The sequence below is a fragment of the Coffea eugenioides genome, unplaced genomic scaffold, assembly GCF_003713205.1.
Source record: "Coffea eugenioides isolate CCC68of unplaced genomic scaffold, Ceug_1.0 ScVebR1_3592;HRSCAF=4877, whole genome shotgun sequence".
In the NCBI taxonomy this organism is placed as follows: Eukaryota; Viridiplantae; Streptophyta; class Magnoliopsida; order Gentianales; family Rubiaceae; genus Coffea; species Coffea eugenioides.
This window is the reverse complement of record NW_020864184.1, coordinates 104,240-121,533: the sequence shown is the minus strand read 5'-3', so window position 1 is coordinate 121,533 and position 17,294 is coordinate 104,240. Positions and strand designations below refer to the sequence as shown.

General features: G+C 34.8%; 1 protein-coding gene across 2 annotated transcripts; it reads right to left on the bottom strand.

Moving 5' to 3' along the window:
• Positions 1 to 491: 491 nt before the first annotated feature.
• LOC113758054 (SH3 domain-containing protein 1) lies at positions 492 to 16,414 on the bottom strand. 2 transcript variants are annotated; one of them, XM_027301084.1, is made up of 11 exons: positions 16,020 to 16,414; positions 12,267 to 12,380; positions 12,074 to 12,143; positions 11,850 to 11,998; positions 8,668 to 8,769; positions 8,336 to 8,557; positions 5,680 to 5,742; positions 5,398 to 5,526; positions 5,207 to 5,281; positions 815 to 913; positions 492 to 740 (listed from the first exon to the last, which is right to left on the bottom strand). In XM_027301084.1, exons 1-11 carry the CDS (start codon positions 16,077 to 16,079, stop codon positions 639 to 641), a joined length of 1,185 nt encoding a protein of 394 aa, XP_027156885.1. In that variant the 5' UTR covers positions 16,080 to 16,414; the 3' UTR covers positions 492 to 638. The 2 variants fall into 2 exon arrangements, with proteins under 2 accessions (XP_027156885.1, XP_027156886.1); XM_027301085.1 differs by having other exon boundaries at positions 8,363 to 8,557; positions 16,020 to 16,413.
• Between the last annotated feature and the right edge of the window lie 880 nt (positions 16,415 to 17,294).

The following is a 17,294-nucleotide window of genomic DNA, read 5'->3' as shown; positions in this document are numbered from 1 at the left end:
CAAATATTGCCCTAGATTGAGAACTGCCCACAAAATACAGCTAATCATAATAGAGCTGCACAACCTAGCAGTGCCCAAAATTGAGAAATGCCGACAAACACAGCTGAACATAATAGAGCTGCACGACCTAGTATTGCCCTAGATTGAGATATGCCCACCAAATGCAAAATGAAGGACATGATTGATGCATGTGGACGAGGCCTCAACTTTCAACCAATTATTTTTGTAGGGAGCAATTAATGGGGATTTTTTTTTTTTTCCCACAACATAGTCACAAGGAAATAAATATTTAATGCAAAGGGTGTGATGTTCATAGTTGGCGGGGAAAAATCAATTTTAATTAATGATCTGCAAAAGTGACTTTCCAACTTGCTAACCGTTATAGATTTGTGATTCTCTGAGTCAGAAGTATAAGCTGTTTGCTGGTTTCAAATAAAGCACTTAGTAATAGAAAGCAACAATCGGTGGACTCAATACTACGAAATCAGTACTACTTCCAAAGAACCATGCATTTTAGTTACTCTCCACCAGGCATCAGTATTCATCCCCATCAAAGCACTTCAACCCAAAAATAAAAGTACACAAAGTTATGATCTTCAAATGGAAAAGAATCCCAGATCCCAACTAGGGTAAACTTGTCAACAAACAAACGAGCAACAGTGAACTATACAATGAAGGGGAATTTCATGTATGAACTTGAAGGCAGCAAAACTAAAACCGATTGCCCGAACCTTCCAGTGCTGTTGAGATATACAAAATATTCAGCTCTATAACAAGGCATATTCTTAACAGAATGTCACCACCATCAAGATACCTTGCTTGCAGGAATCTTGTCTCTCCTTTCTACATAGGCTGAAGGAAACCATCCAGCCTCGCCCTTGCATTCTCCTTCGGACCATCCATTAGGAGCCACCTGTTAAAAGGCACATAGCCATGGAATGCTTAAAAGGAACCAGTAGCTTGCATTTCCAATTTGATAAGATTAGATTGATCAGCTTCCAAGTAAAGTTTTAATTGCTAACTTGAAGTTCATAACAGCAAAAATCTCACTGTCAAGTAGCAAAAGAAAACATATGGCTATAAATATGCAAAATTTCAACATAGAAGTCCATGGAAGCAACCAATCAATTCTCTCATCATATTCAAAAGGCCTGACAAGTCATACTCTTTCAAAAGTTTGTCTTTCAAAGGTTTGTCTTCAAACCTTAACTAACCAATTTATTTTAAGGCCTCCAGGGTGAAGGAGCTTAGCTACTGTTACAGAACAAAGTTTGTTACCAGTAGATATATTATTAAGACTTTATGTGGTGCTAAAGTTCCTAAGAATGGTTACCAAAAGTAATCCTCTGTGTGTGTGTGTGCAAGTGTGTGTTGGAGTTTGTTTCCATGTACAAATTCTTTCCTACAAAAGATCTGCTTCATGAATCTTCCATTTAACTTCACTACCACCATCTCTAGTTCTTTACTTTTTCTTGAACAAGATAGAGCTATATTAAAGAATGATACATGCAATGTTATGTCAATCCTTAGACAAGTGGAGTCATCAGCTGATTAAACATCAACGAATGATCCATTACTTCTGAAAGCCCATTCAACATTTACTGCCATTCAGAGATACATTAACATTAACAGTTAAAAGAAGGATATGATCTCATATTCCAATTGGTAAAAGGGTCCTCTCAATTTGAGGTTGCATATGAAGACTTGAGCCAAAGGAATTAAGCTATTCGTATTCCAGTGGGGTGGCAATGACAATCTTTTCCCTGATTGGGGCATACAAAAGAAATTAAGTATAATGCTCCTTTATCAATGAACTTTAAAGCTTTCTCTTAGTAATGTCATAAATAGAACTTGCTTGGACTCCTCAAATAACTGGCAAGGTAAAGAATGAACTGCTTGAAAAGGCAAGTGAAAGCTATTTCCTTCAAACTACAAACAGAGTTCATCCCCAATTCATCCAATTAACGCAAGATAACAGATAAAATAACATACTAGTTCATTGCATCTTCTGTCTACTTGAAACATTAAGAAATAAAACCAAAATCTCATTAAGGCTTGTACCAACAACTCTTTATTATTCGAGTGATAGAATTCTGGTAGCAGATAGATTAGGCAAACAATCCCATGTGATGTTAATCAAGAATTTTAAAGCATTAATGATGGAAGATACTAGATAAATGCATGTTCAAGCAAGGTATTGCTGCAAAATCACTTAAAAGGTAACTCTACAATGAATAAAGGCATGTTGCTTCAAATTGTAAAACTTGTTTTATTTGTTTCCGCAGCATTATCCTCAACATTTCAGACTTCTAAATCAATGAGTTCATGACCTTTATCAAATTTCTTGCATGAACATATGGAGAGCTGAGAGTTGCTACATAAAACAGCAGAATGATGTCGCAAAGTCAAACCATAAACTTCAACGTTTAAGATTAGCACAACCTCAACATAGGAGAATCACAACTGACCAAAAAAATCCTCATGGATATAAAATATGAGGCATAAGAAAAGCAATTTACAAATATTTTACTTCAAGAACACAAGGTTTACATGGATGATAATGAAAAGAATAAAGGCGATTAATTTAACAACTCTAGTCTTAGTGTATCTGAAAAAGCAATAGAGCTTTGGTGCTCATGACAATACAATCTGTCTATTAGTAGTAGAAGAAAATCATGCTTCTTTGTGATGGGCTGAAAAAACTTGAAGAAACATACCATGTCAAGAAAGCTTCTAGAAAACCAGATAGTTAATTAGTATTTGAATCTATTGCTTTCCATAATGTTTTGTGAAGAAGTTTCTCTATTGCTTTCCATAATGTTTTGTGAAGAAGTTTCTCTATTGCTTTCCATAATGTTTTGTGAACAATACACGAGTATTGAAACCACCATCCCAAGGACATTGCTGAACGGAGGAATTCCAACTACTACTTGTTAATGTACTTGACTATATAGAGTAGATTAACATTTGAGATGTCCAACCATGAGAATCCACAATGAACTAAAAGAGTTGCAGCATAGCTTGTGTCATATGTGCAACTCAAAGCATAATCTTCAAGAATCAATTTTGACGCCTGCTGTCTTATTTTGAAGGTTGATTCAGACATAGCACTAGAGGTTTTGGATTCATGTCTTTTTACCACTATCACTGTATCACAAACAACTTTTATTTGTTCCCCCCTCCTCCCCCAACCTGCCCACCACCCCTCTCCTGCAATGCCACCACCCCTTCCCCTCGCACCTGCAGCTCCTCTGCACCCCATGAAACAAACCTTTTTAAAGGTTTACTAGATTGACCCCATGGAGAAAATTGCAAAATAATGGCAACTTCCCTGCAGGATATTATGAACCTTAGCAAAGTGGAACATTAAAAGATACGTAAATGCATAGAATAAGATTTTCTGAATCCAAGTCATGAACACAACACCTTGCATGCAGAAAAAGATCAGTAAAAAGATTTTAAGATTTCTGTGAGCTTGTACAGTAGTGTTCTCATTCACATGGTAAGCAGCTTTGAGCCTTGACACTGTTTACGAGATTTTGTGAACTAGTAATGATGCTTTTTTTTTTTCCAGGTAGTCTATTCTTCCTTCTTTCCACATGTGAGCTTGAAGAATTCTTCTTTTACTGCTCCCTCCCACCCTCCCATAAAAATAAAAAAAAATTATGGAGTTTGTGCTTGTACCGTGCAAAGATGGTGAGTTATTTATATCTCATTCCCTTATTTACCCTTAACTGGATCAGTTGAAATTTGAGTTTGCTAATGTTATCTACCTGATAGGACCCAAGTGCATTGCAACTTTTCTAGATCTCATCCAAATATTAGTCATGGCCCATCGTTCTAAACAAATTAACAGGAAAGCAAGAGGGTATCTTGAGAAAATTGTGAAAATTTCTTTGCCAAGAATAGTGACATGTATTTTGGGACAGCCACACTGACGGAGCATAAATTTTTCCAGAAGGCAGATTGACTTGTGTAGTTCATCAACTTTTACTATGACTATAATCCTTATCTGTGGTCACTCCTAGGTTGGTTTTAAAGAATTACACGAAAACCTCAATTGCAGATGATTATGCACTTTTTATATGTTCGCGAGTTGAGACAGATGTTGCTTCAAGAATGACCAGGAAAATAACACAAAGTAGGAAAAGATCTGGTCAAGTTGATGAAACCAACAAGACTAGCAATATTGGGAAAGTAGAACAAGAAAAATTTATGAAAGGATTAATGCATTCCACGAATGTGGTACAAGTATATCATTGACCGGGAAGGTTACAAATTTTTCCTGGCATGGTGGTCTATGTCTACAGTGACTTAACTGGTAAATGAACCTTAAACAAGCAACAGAACATAAACAATAAGCTGAAGACCACTACAATGAGGATCAGGAGGAAAACAACATATTTGTCAGTTCCTTTATTAAATATTTTAGAAGTAATAACATTCTCACAAGGACTGTTGAATTTTTGCATTAAGTACAAAAATGACATTACTCTTTAATGCAACAAACTTGACACAAAGATAACTAACATCAAGAGGCTACACCAATACAAATTTGGCATTCCTCGTTAGTCATACAAAATAAAGGAAACTAGCACTCTCCTGGCAGACGGTCAGGTGCCCAATGTTTTTTGGAATCAAAAGCGCAATGCATGTGATGAAGATTGTGGAAACAAATCCTTAAGGAATTTTTTATTTGTTATTTATTTTGAGGGATCCTTATTGTTTATGTAATTGATTGTGAGAAAAACCAGCAAAGGTTAGAAAATTAATGCAAAAACTTGTTTGGTAGTCTTGTCTTGGAAAAGACAAACTATCAGTAAAACAAAAAGCAAATTCACGTGTCTTTTAGAAACAAATCCTACTATAATCCAGTTTTGTATTTGTAAACAATGACTGGAGTTTTAATAAATTTTTTTATACTTGAAGCTATTTATATCTATATTGCTGCAAAAACCAATTTTTAAGTTTAACATTTTCTCAGAAGGAGGACAATAGAATTTGAGAAGGTATTTTAAGCATATGTACCTATAAACCAATCACAAACATGACATCAAGTTGAATTAATAAATTCTCCGACAAACATAATGAATGGTAGTAAGACAGAAGTATGAATAAATAATACCAAAAGAAATATGAATTCAACACGATCAAGCTTATAACAAGATTACTTTTCTGACTGAATGGGAAGAAGTAACATAACTACCTGCCTAACAACAACATAATCATCAACTGCAAGGCTAAGCTCGCCATCTGCTTGGGCATCAAAAGAGTGTATAACCTGCAGTGGTGACAGATTATACAACGCATAATGAAGAACAAAAAGAATATCAAAATTTCAAGAGGAGAAAGGAAAAATATGCCATATGCTTCCTTCAAAAATAAGAGAGGTCATACCTTTGCAATAAAGTATGCATCATCTTCAGACTTATTTATGGTATCTACATGTACAAATAGAGAACAGGAATCTTTCTGGCTAAATGATGAATGTAACGAAGACTCGTTCAGTTGCTCCTCCAGAATCATCTATCTCAAGACATAAATGGCAAAAATGAATACCATAAAATCCCTAAAAGTCCAGAAAAAGGTGCAAATAACTGAAATACATAGTAAAATCCAGAAGCCCCAAAGGGAACCTACACTTTTCCCACACATTTGACATTAGTGAAATTTACAGACCTCAGAATGCAGCTTCTCTAAAAGAGCAACAATGTTTTGATGATAAGATCTCTCAGCATCCACCTGTTAACTGAATTCATGTAAGATACCATAAGTATTGTCTATAAGTGATGAAATTAATATGGAAAAGAAGTCATTCTGTGCAATGAAAATTCTGTATAGGAGCAATGTCTAAAGAAAAACAGAAGTAAGTGTAATCTGCAGTAACAAAAGAACAAAGAAAAGACGGACCACCAGCTCACCAATATTACTTTCGGTTTGCATTTCACCATACAATAAATAGCTCAAATAGTCTTAAATCTGGCAAAAAAACCCACATAACCAGCACCTGAGTTGTAACATAATTAGGAAGTGGGCCAAAAGCATTCAAACCGTTTCAACCTATACTGCACCCATTCCTCCCCAGAAAGAGGAAAAATCAAATGAAGAGAAAAAAGGGAGTTTACGGATCAAAAGAAAGGGATTATGGTTAAAATCTAATTCAAAGTAAAAGCTTTCTCAGACTTTGTTTTCTATTATGTAGTAGAGATGAAATGGAAAATGTCTCTACTTTCTACACTTTGCTCATGAATTTAATTCTCCTGAATGTTTTCAAGTGTAATTCCTATCCTCTACAGACAACATGCACAAAAGATCAGAGAAGCTAGAGGAAGAAAGAAATAACATGGAATACTAGGCTGCAATAAACACACAACCAGAGCAGAGCTAATTTTTGTGTTCTTTTAAGTTGCCTGAATAAAAGTACAGCGGCTAACTATTTGGGCTCTGTAGCATAATTTTGCTCCACGTCCATGGATTATTCCAATTTCAAGACATTTTGACAATATGCTGAAAAGATTCACTAAAACAGCCATGTACAACATCATCTTTTACAATCATGACAATACTTAAAAACTGCTTAGCCGGAAAACCATGCCCTTTAGATTAACGCCACCTGGCCAACCAACTGCAGTAGAAAATTCTGAAAAAAAAAACAAGATGCATGATTAATTTATTCCCTTGTCTTTCTTGTATGCACACCAAATGCATTTTACAGATTCAATTATCCAAAAATATATTATGCCTGATCTATAAATAACTTCCACAGTCAATCACCCTCAAGGCATTAAAGAATAAATTAGATCATAAGAAAGCACAAATCTAGGAAGATACTGGCAAGGAAATGCAGGACAATACAAGAAAAAGAATGCCGCTGATATCAAATGCTCAACTGACTATGGATATCTATTTGTGAATCAAAGTTGAACAAACCAATGAAAGTAGCCAGCCTTGAGTAGTTATAATGAGATGAAATGTAACTAGAAAAAATAAAAGCATTGCCAAATTTATCAAAATAATTCCTTCAAAAACATTATCATTTTTACAGAAGTCCCTTGTGTCATATATACATACATGCACATGTATACACACGAGTGTGTACATACATTCATACACGCATACGTGTATCCATGCATGCATGGATACATCCATCAATATATAAGGTCGATTGTATGCTAATAATTCAAATGGATTGTATGCTAATAATTTCCAGTTCGTAGGGTACCCAATCCATGGAGAATTTGGCTCATAAAATAGCAGTATTTTCCTCTGGAGATTACAATACAGATACAGATAAATTAAGCCAAATTCTAAACTACCAACGGTTTGTCTATACCCCACCAACCCACTATCCAGTAAATGATAAAAATATTAATGCTCTGTATCTCTGCTTAAGATGGTGAATTATGAAGATATAGTGTACCCGGTTTTGACAAGACCATGGTTGTTGAAGAAAGATTCTTATGATTTTGATCATAAATGAATTTGGTTTAAAAGCTATACATTGCTGTGGCAAAAGATACATTTAAATAATCATAAACATAATATATATTTCTTTTGCAATTATGGTCCACTTAATGAAAAGCATGATTGAATGTGGAAATGTCTTGACTCGTGCGACAAAAAATCTTGCTTTCTAGGAATGACAATTGCTCTTTCAAGAACAAGTCCTTTTTATGTTAAATAATAATAGTAATTATAGATCAATTTCAAATTCAATGCAAAATTGTTCATCCAAAAAAAAAAAATTAAACCAAATATTGAATAGATTGTGAAGAGAAAAATGTTCTCCTTGTTGGGAAGTCAAAAATCACCATGAGAAGTAAACAGCCAAATGTGCATAAAATGTCAACTGGAAAAATTTGCAAACACTTGCTGTTAAGAAAATCTTAGGGACAGAGTTTCAATGTTGAATCCAAATGATTGTTCATTAATGTTATCATGCATAAGAAAGAGAACTTTAATTTCATCTATTTCACTATCAGTTTCATGTGACCAAAAGTTAATAACATATCTACTAAGCATACAGATTTCTAGTAACTCATAGGTCTCCGCTTCTAGAAGAAAGTTCATTACCTTCTGTGATAGCTAGGTTGCTTATGTAATCCTCTATCTTTCCTTATTTTACACTTGATGGGGATAGGGAAGAAACAGCAAAAGCAGAAAAGGAGAGAATCCACCCCCTCCAGATTATTTCACAAAATGCACATAGCTTATGCATGAACTATCAGAATTTGGCAAGACAAGATAAAATTTGTGTGTTTTGTTGTATTATACCACATCATTAACAGCTGAGGCAACATTACTTCTTCCAGATAATAAAGGGTAAAAGTTACACCTGACATGAACTTTTGAATAGCATTACCATGCTAAGAAGCTTTTGAAAAGTAAGTTGCTGTTGCTGATCCTCAACTGACAACATAGCGGAAATTGCTTCATTCCCAAGCACCAACATTGAAGATTTAAGCTCAGTCAACTTTGCTTCTGAACTTTTTAGCTTTATAACACTCTCTGCAGAAGAATCTTTACACTTTGATCTACGCCTTAATACATCAGCTGCCTATTTTTTTTTTGGTATGGAGGGGTCCGAGAAGAAACATAAAGGACAATGCATCAGCATATAACAAATTTCCAACAGTGTCTGACGTACTGACTCTTAAATTGGAGTACCTGGGCTTCAAACTCTTGCCGGACTCTGTCATAACGGTGAGTCAAGTGGCGAGCATCTTCTAATGGAGCACCAGCTATGGACACGCGCAGAGGTTCACAAACCTGAAGGTTGTGAAACAGAATTTTCAAAACTGATTGGAACGTAAAGTATGCAGAGGAGCTCAAAAACTAAAGTGCAGTTAACAAATACATGTATCAAGAGGTAACGTCGTTCACCTAACAGGAGTTCAACATAGAATCCTACGGGTAATCCCCACTTGAAACCTACCCTTCGTTAATTACAACCATATATCAATTGCATTGACTTCAGCGAGAACGAAAAGGAGCTGAAAATCAACACAAATCCACCTAATTCTTTTTCACCAAGAATCACATGCACAGATACTATAGTTAAAATTTCTGTTCCTCTTTCTTCCTTCCTTCTCTAATCCTCATTTTCAGCGCAACGATCTGGAACTATCTTCCATCTCCTAAAATCTCTAAAAACTGAAGTTCTGAAATTGAATCTTATCCACCAGACTTCCTGGTGCAGCAACACTTTCATTATTAATGATCTCCAGTTTCACTTTCCCAATCAGCAGAAGGGGGTGATAAAAAAATCTCCACTCTTCCTACTTTCACTTACAGAACTGTGGTGCCAAACATGTACTGAAAGTTACTTGAATAAGATGTACAAGCAGACAAACAAAAGAAAAAGAAGGGCCGAAAAATGAAATGTGTTGATCACAACCAAGAAAAACTAAAATCTATATCATACCAACACTTACAACCAAGGATATAACGGGCATCCTGGCACTTTTAACAGTTTCTGTGAGAAAAAGACAAAGATAAGCAAATAAAAGTTCAGTTCAACTCCATACAAAATCTTTTTAGGAGTCAATTCAAGTCACTGATTTTCCTTCTAGTTCACAAAAATTCAGTTTTCTCAAGTTGACGAATCAAGAATTTCAATCAGGTCTTTAGATGCAGCTATCAGGATGAAGTTTATACGAAAGCTATACCATCAAACTTGAATGTTAGGCTTCAACCTGAAAGCACAATCTCTCAGTGGATAAATATATCATCCTTGTCCTTGACACAGCTTTAGTAAGCCACGATGCCTTTGGTTCCAGAAAAGCAAAAAAATCTGATTAGAGCTCTTTTATAGAAATTCAAGTTCTAGCTTTTGGAAAGTTTGGAATCTCATTCATGGCTGGGGTCCAGAGATGGGGTAAAGGCTTAAGCACAAGAAGCACAGAATAAGTGATATCACAAGCCACACTGCAGAAGTATTCAAGAAAAGATAAGAAAATATATATATTAAAAAAAAAAAAACAGAAAGAAGAGCTGCTGAAAGAATTATCAGCAACTAAGTTGTTTTGGTGTTTACTTGTCTCCTTTGAAGGTTTTACAAAAATGTTCATGGGTCCTCCATTCGGCTTGTTGAATTTCTCTTGTCCAATCTTGCCTCTCAAATGCTCCCAAATGAACTTTACATCATATAAGAATTTTCAAAATAAATTTTACAGTTGGAGCTTAAAATCCAGGTAGAACACAATCTCCTTCGAGCATAGCCCACTATCCCAGTATGCTTAAGCTTAGGTCATCAACCAATAAGCATCATAACTAGCAAGCAGCCTATGCTGAGAACAAAGTGAAGTACAAATATTAGAAACACCTCCAGGAGGATTCTTTCACCAACTGCGCTTCTCACATGGAAATGCTTCATCTAACATATATAAGCAATCCTAAGAGAAAGGAGAAGGCCAAACCATAAATATTTTGCACCTCGATATTGTTTAAAATAATAACTCTGTAAGCTTTTTTCGATCCTTTTATGTGTATAACCAAAAATTTCAAGCCAAATGATGCACCTATGTATCATACAGCTATGAAGTCGTTCCAGATTTTTAGGTACTAATAATTGACACATGTTCATCCAATATTGTTTGATAATTCAAATGTCTATAAAGTTATCCTATCTTCATTTGATATATCTTAAAAAAATAAGCATGAATCATGCAGCGCCAAGAAACTATGGTGGAAAAGGCCTGAATATAGGAATTATGTAGAATTTTCACACAGTTAATAAAAAGTTTAAGATTTTAGCTTTGAAAATATGAGGATACGAGAAGGCAGAAAAAATAAGAGAAGCAAGATAGGAAGGAAAGAGAATTTGGCATTTCTCTGACACTTCAAATCAAAACCCAGTTTCATTCTCCCAAAATTGTCCTCCTAATGTTATTGCATAGAGTACAAGACTTGTACAATGAAAGATTAAAGGAGCTATGCAACTTAACCAATAAAAGACCTCACCAGCTAATGAACTTAAAAGTGTACAAAGTCAAGTTCAACTTGACTACTCTAAGACATAGCCTTGTTTTTACTTTAATATTTAAAGACAAGACTCCAACAAAGCTCTAATTCCTAAGTCATTACAGATGGCCAAAAGAGACTTCAAGTCCTTTCAACCTGGCCTAGCTTAGAAACTGCAGAGATCATAAAAACACCCTCAATATTCTAACCTAAAAAAGAGAAATCTAACACCACTTAAAAAAAAACTACCATGGGCATCTTCCTTTGGACCAAAACCTTCTCCTTTTTGATACAATTCTGCTATTAATTTTTCCAAGGGATTCTTCCTTTTCCCTATGCAGAATAGCAGCTGCATCATTAATCATTTAGAATGATGCAAGAGTTACCACTGAACTTTATTCTGTAGTTTTTTTTTTGATTATTCATACGCCTTACATTCTGTCTGTTAAATCATGGGTAACCAATAGCAACTTGACCATAGGTCAACCCAATGACATGGTGATTACTTCTCAAATCTGCCACAAGCAATGGTAGCATCAGCCATCACAGACTATGGAAGCACTTATTTCTTGTTCAAGTAACTATTCATTTCAGGACTTTATTTCCAATAGAGACAATAAGTCAAACAATAAACATAAACACAAAGAAACCCCTCCCAGGTACCAAACCAGTCCACTATTTTAGCCCTATGAACCAAGCAAAGCTCAACTAAGATATGTAACTAAGTCTCCTATCGTATTGGGGAACATACAAAATTCTGGAAAACAATTGGCTGGGAAAGAAGGCTATGAAGATGACATAAATGAAACTATTAGGAACTGTTAATGTTACCAGCACATTCAAGGAACCGTTAATGCTGGCAGCGCATTCAAGAATAGGAACATAACCTGGTTTGCAAGAATCCCAAGCATAGTTTCCCTATGATCTTCCATTGAGACATGTGTGGTACTGAAACCAGAGGCAGCCCTTGCAAGGTGAAGAGCATCACTTTGGTTCTCAATCCCATACTTGCAACAATCTTCTGCCAACTTTCTAGCTGCCAAATTCAGGTTAAGTTTTGTTACATACCTAGCAATTGAAGTGACTTAAGATGAAGGGCAGACCAACTCACTTATCTCCATCTGCTTTTTGCTTATTGAAATAAATCCTTCTACACCACGGACGATATCCCTCTGCAAATGCTGTGCAGCATAACATAGTTTATATTTTACTATGTAAAATCTTCTTATATATGTAGACTGATGTCATAATCCATGAATAGAAGGAAAATACCCAGATAAACCAAAAACAGCCCAATGAGGTACCTTAGCAGTTCTTGTAGATTTGTACAAATTTTGGAGTTGTTGGTAACACTCCATTTCAGTGTCATCAACCATTACAGCTTCATGACCCAATTGTCCTAGTTGTCTGAGAATTGCCTGATGTAGAGGATTTCTGAGCATTATTTCGCACATATATAGAAATGATTCTTACATAGTAATCATCAGAATAGAACTGAAAAGAGGTAAATTTTGGCTCCTATGAACCAACACCTAGCCAGTTTTGGCTCCTACAATGTATAGTGAATTCTGAGCATTATCTTGCAAACATTTAAGAAGAGTCGTTATGCAGTAATCATTAGAACAGACCTTAAAAAAAGATGTAAGATGTGGCTCCTATGAACCACTACATAGCAAGAAAGAAAAATTAGGTTTAGGACAGCCAAAGAAATTTTTGGAATATTATGAAACTCAAAGGAACATAAATTAGCTATTTTCCCTGTTATTTTTAGTACCACTTTGAGTACTATTTAGGCCAAGAACCAAGAAATCCACTGTATTATATAAGTTGTGGCTTCTTTGTTCGGGTTAAAGTAAAGAGAGGAATCTCTCCTCATAGGGCAGCGTAAGAATTTATACATCAGAGTGGACCAAAATGAAAAACAAACTCATATCTGAAGACCCTCAGGAGTGTACCTGTAGCTAAACTGCTTCCTGATACCAAGAAATTCTCAGTCTCAAATCCCACAACACCATTAAATGCTAAATAGTGCGAACAGCAATCCAATACCCTAAAACCTATTAAATGACCGTTGACTTAAAAAGAGAGCTATCAGATAATAGATCCTTCAAAAGTTTTTAAGAAATGATGGAAAATAGTCAAGTTGATGAAAAAACTGGCAACTAAAATTTCAGTATTAGTGGCAAAGCTGTCAATCATGCATTCAAAAGTATTTTAAACACTAGATAGATATACTACGGTCTCCATCCTGCTTGAGAACGAAAAGTACAGGTTATGTTGCTCAGTTAGTTTTCTACTTTACTCTCCTTTTTTTTTTTTTGCGCTATCTATCATGTCAAAAAATGACTTCAAGAATAAAGTTATAGGATTATAAAGGTAGAGAAGATTAAATAGCAGACAGTTAGGTAATGTAAGGAGATGGTGGATCGATGTGGTCAAGTTGTTTTCATACAATCATTTGAAGTAAAAAGCACAAAAAAAGAGGTAGCCACTGTCTGACATGCATGGCTCCAAGCATAACAAAAAGGCACCTCCTTCCGGTGAAATAAAAAAGAAACAAGAAAAAGGTCCAACCTGAGAATGTATCGCCTACCTAGAAAGCTTGTCCAAAAATATAACCCATGTAGACTAAAAACCCACACAGAACAATAAAGCTGGGAAATGGTGCTGCGTCTGTTTGGATGTTATTGGTTTACGCCAAGGAGGGTTTTAGACATCATGTTTTGTTGCAGATGGCAGAGTGTATAAAAGAAATGGAAAAGCCTGGGAATTTGCTGCACTTTCTGTGTTTTTGCAAGAGTAATATAGTATGAAAGGAATTTGGCAACTTTACACAGTATACAGCTACCTCCACGTATTCTAATATACTGGATTTTGTTTTATGTTCTTGTGGGGAAGGAACTCATTCCAATATGCATATTGGATGAACTTGAGCAGTTTGTGTATTTTGTGAATAATACCTTACTGTTCTTATCAGATAAGGAAAAACAGCCAGAAACGACTTCTAAAATAGCTATTTGTACTCCGCAAAACAGTAAAAACAGATTAAATATTCTTTATAAAACATTGTAAATCATGGATCAGTCCAGTGAAACTAATGATCTGAGCTCTATATGCTGGCTAACAGGACCTTTGTTTTTACACCAATGGCAGAGTGGTGTTGCTGCGGGAAAATACCTTCACCAAGCATCAAAATCTACTTGGAGGCATTATATTCTCCCCACACAATTTTTATACCCTTTAGAAAATAATTTCCAACAGCCTAATGTTACCAGAATCGAAACCTTAACTGCTACATCCATCTTTCTTTTTTCCCACTATAAAGCATCTGTATCATTCTAACATAGTGCAGATATAGACTCAGCATGATACAATTTTTCAGCAGGGACCAGGTAAGACAAAGCAAAAAACTATGAAAATGAAATGCATTGTTAACTGGATGTTTTCCACCTACAATGCCTAAATGTAACTCACAAACTTATGAACCGAAAACTGATCTTCGTAGCTTGTCCAGAACAAAGCTTAGAGCAGCTAAAATCTAAAGATAGCTTACCATGCAATAATTGACTAACTGATAGAGATAAGTGGCAAAAATCCACTAAGGTTTATAGGAGGCGTGGGATGTGTCGAATGCCCTAGCATTGATTTGGCATGCTTTTGATGACAAGGAACCACTTGGGAGTTGGTTTGAATCCTATTGAGTTCGTTTTCTGATTTTCACCAGCAAGGGTATTTTAGTAATTTGGTTAGCTGCAGGAATTTTATGTTTATGGTAATTTTCTGTTTAGTAATTTTTTTGGTAATTAGTATTTTAGTTGTTATGGGGAATAAGAAAGCTTAGCTTTCTAGCTTTCTACTAGAATTCTATTCTAGTTAGGAGTCCTAATGAGGATTGGAGTTGGCTTTGTTCCAGCATCTATAAATAACCACTTCTCCATAAAGAGAAGTCAGATTTTATCGTTAATAAAATTTTCTTGCAGACTCAATGTCTTTCTTAGGATTGTGTGATACATCCTAACTTTAGGTGTGATGCCTAAAGAGTCCTCGGAGTGATTGCTAGAATTACTAATCAGATTTTAATCTTCTTAAGCATATATTCTCATTCTATTCCTAGTTGCTATTTCAACTTCGGGTGAAATTCGATATTTAGGTTTTTCTAAAAAGCTGTTGTGCCCACCAAGTGTTGTGCTGCATCACTAACAGACTCAAAATTATGGCCCCATCTGAATATTATCCTGGATCCATCCCTATTTAAATTATGCAGCCAATGAAGTCTCTACTGTGCTACGCAAACAAACAACCATTAAAAATCTATGCAGGACTTCTGTATCTAATTTTTTGTTTGTTGATTCCACATGTTCGTTTTGGATTACTGCACGCACATATTTACAGCATTTAATACAAAACCCATATTTTCCAATCAAATTCAGCATCAAAAACCATGGAACAGCTTGACATACCAAGACATTTGTCACTAGTTACCAATTATATAGTCCTATCATATCCACAAAATTTTAGAAATTGGAGACCATATTAAAACACTTATTTCCAGCCAAAAAGGCAACACTGACCAGGATAAAATCCCATTAAAAATATTTTCAAATTATTATCCTCTTTAAAGGACAAAGAATATTCATAAAATAGTGACTGCCTTTTTCACATAAGCCAGCATTACCCTTCTCTTTCCAACTCATTCTATCATTGTCCCTTTTGTAATCAGAAATCCCAACAACTAACTTAACCAAAAATTTATTGCTCAAATTATATTAGGAGTATTACATCAAGCTCAACCAGTATGGAAAAAAGACTAAAGAATAAATACAAATACATAAGAAAACTAAAATAATCATCAAAAAAATCAGATACAAAGGGCAATTGAACTCTAAATATAGATAATAAAACTCCACCCCCAAAACCATGAAAAACCCAGAAAACAAACTCAATTCTGCTAAATTTAGACTAAACAATTCATTTCCTCCCACACAAAAATATACTTGAAAACCCAAAAAATAAAAACTGCATAAATTCAATAAATTTTTTAGGAAAATAAAAGGTACCTGCTGCTGCCTAGCCACCTGTTCTCTTAATTTACTTGCTTGCTTCTTTATAGCATCCATTTTCAATCTTTTCCCCTCAAGGCCTGAACCTCCCTCTGTATCACAAGACCTCCAAATTCTCCCCAGAAAAAAGAAATTAAAACCTCTGTATCGACTATCTATGCATATATTAGTATTGCCCACCAACCAAAATTCAAAAGACAATGAAAAAAAAAAGGAAGCAAAGGGTCTCTGAAGAAGCACAGAATTTGGGGAGATAAAGGAGGGGGAGGCCTCAATATTCCACTGCAGTTGTTTTTACCTGGAAAAAAGTGCGTGATGGAAAGTTCCAAGAGAAAAAGAGCCAATCAGTGGAGTCAGAATTGGGGGCATAGAGAATACAGTATAAAAAGGTTCGGTGGCTTTAGGACAGTAGAAAAGGGAAATAGAAAGTCGAAAAGGCCAAAAGGGTCGGTGACTCTGCGAAAGTGATTGGAGAGAGAGAACTTAGCTGCTCTTGTAATGCTTACATTAACCGGTCGGATCTGAATTTAAATTTAAAATTTAATTTCAGTAGTGAATGCATAATAATTAATTTAAATTTAAATTTAAAATTTAATTTTTGTATATGTATGATGTATTTAATAAAATTATTGAATGCATAACTACCCATTTAAATTCAAATTTAAAATCTAAATTTTATATATGTATCATGTATTCAACTATAATAGTGTATTACCTTTATATTTTGACTCTTAAAATAAACAAACCCTTTTAAAGTTCTCGAGGTCTCTGATTTGGACATTTTCCATGTTTGGATTGCTATTTTCTTAGAAAAAATTTTAACGTTGTCCATGAACAGATTTCTAATCACCTTTTTACTTCACATACATTACATTGCTATATTATATTTTTTTACAAAAACTTTAAAAAAATATCAATCCAAATTGGGATCTTCTATTTACTTTATATAATTTGTTAGTACTAGTGTCTTGTCCTCAAGTCTAGATACATCTTTGAATGGTTTTAAGAGAGAATGTTCTGGTTTGGGAGAAATAATGTAGTTGAAATATATATATATACACACACACACATAAATTAAAACATGTTTTACTATCTATACTTGTCTATGTATCCAATTATGGTTACAATCATTTTCTACAAGTTCTGATAAATAAGATGTAAAATTATCTATTTGATTTGTTATTTCTTCTATGAATTCTGATTCTTCTTCTTCACTATCTATGTCTTGATTATCTTCTAAGGACACTATACTATAAATACTTTCTATGTCTA

Bases quoted from the DNA above. Each gene is read 5' to 3' on its own strand.
- LOC113758054 (XM_027301084.1), bottom strand. From the start codon at position 16,079: ATGGATGCTATAAAGAAGCAAGCAAGTAAATTAAGAGAACAGGTGGCT. The intron at 11,999-12,073 runs GTGAGTTGGTCT...TGAATTTGGCAG, and splicing joins CAAAAAGCAGATGGAGATAA to CTAGAAAGTTGGCAGAAGAT. The intron at 5,743-8,335 runs GTGTAACTTTTA...TTCAGTTAACAG, and splicing joins TATTCAAAAGTTCATGTCAG to GTGGATGCTGAGAGATCTTA.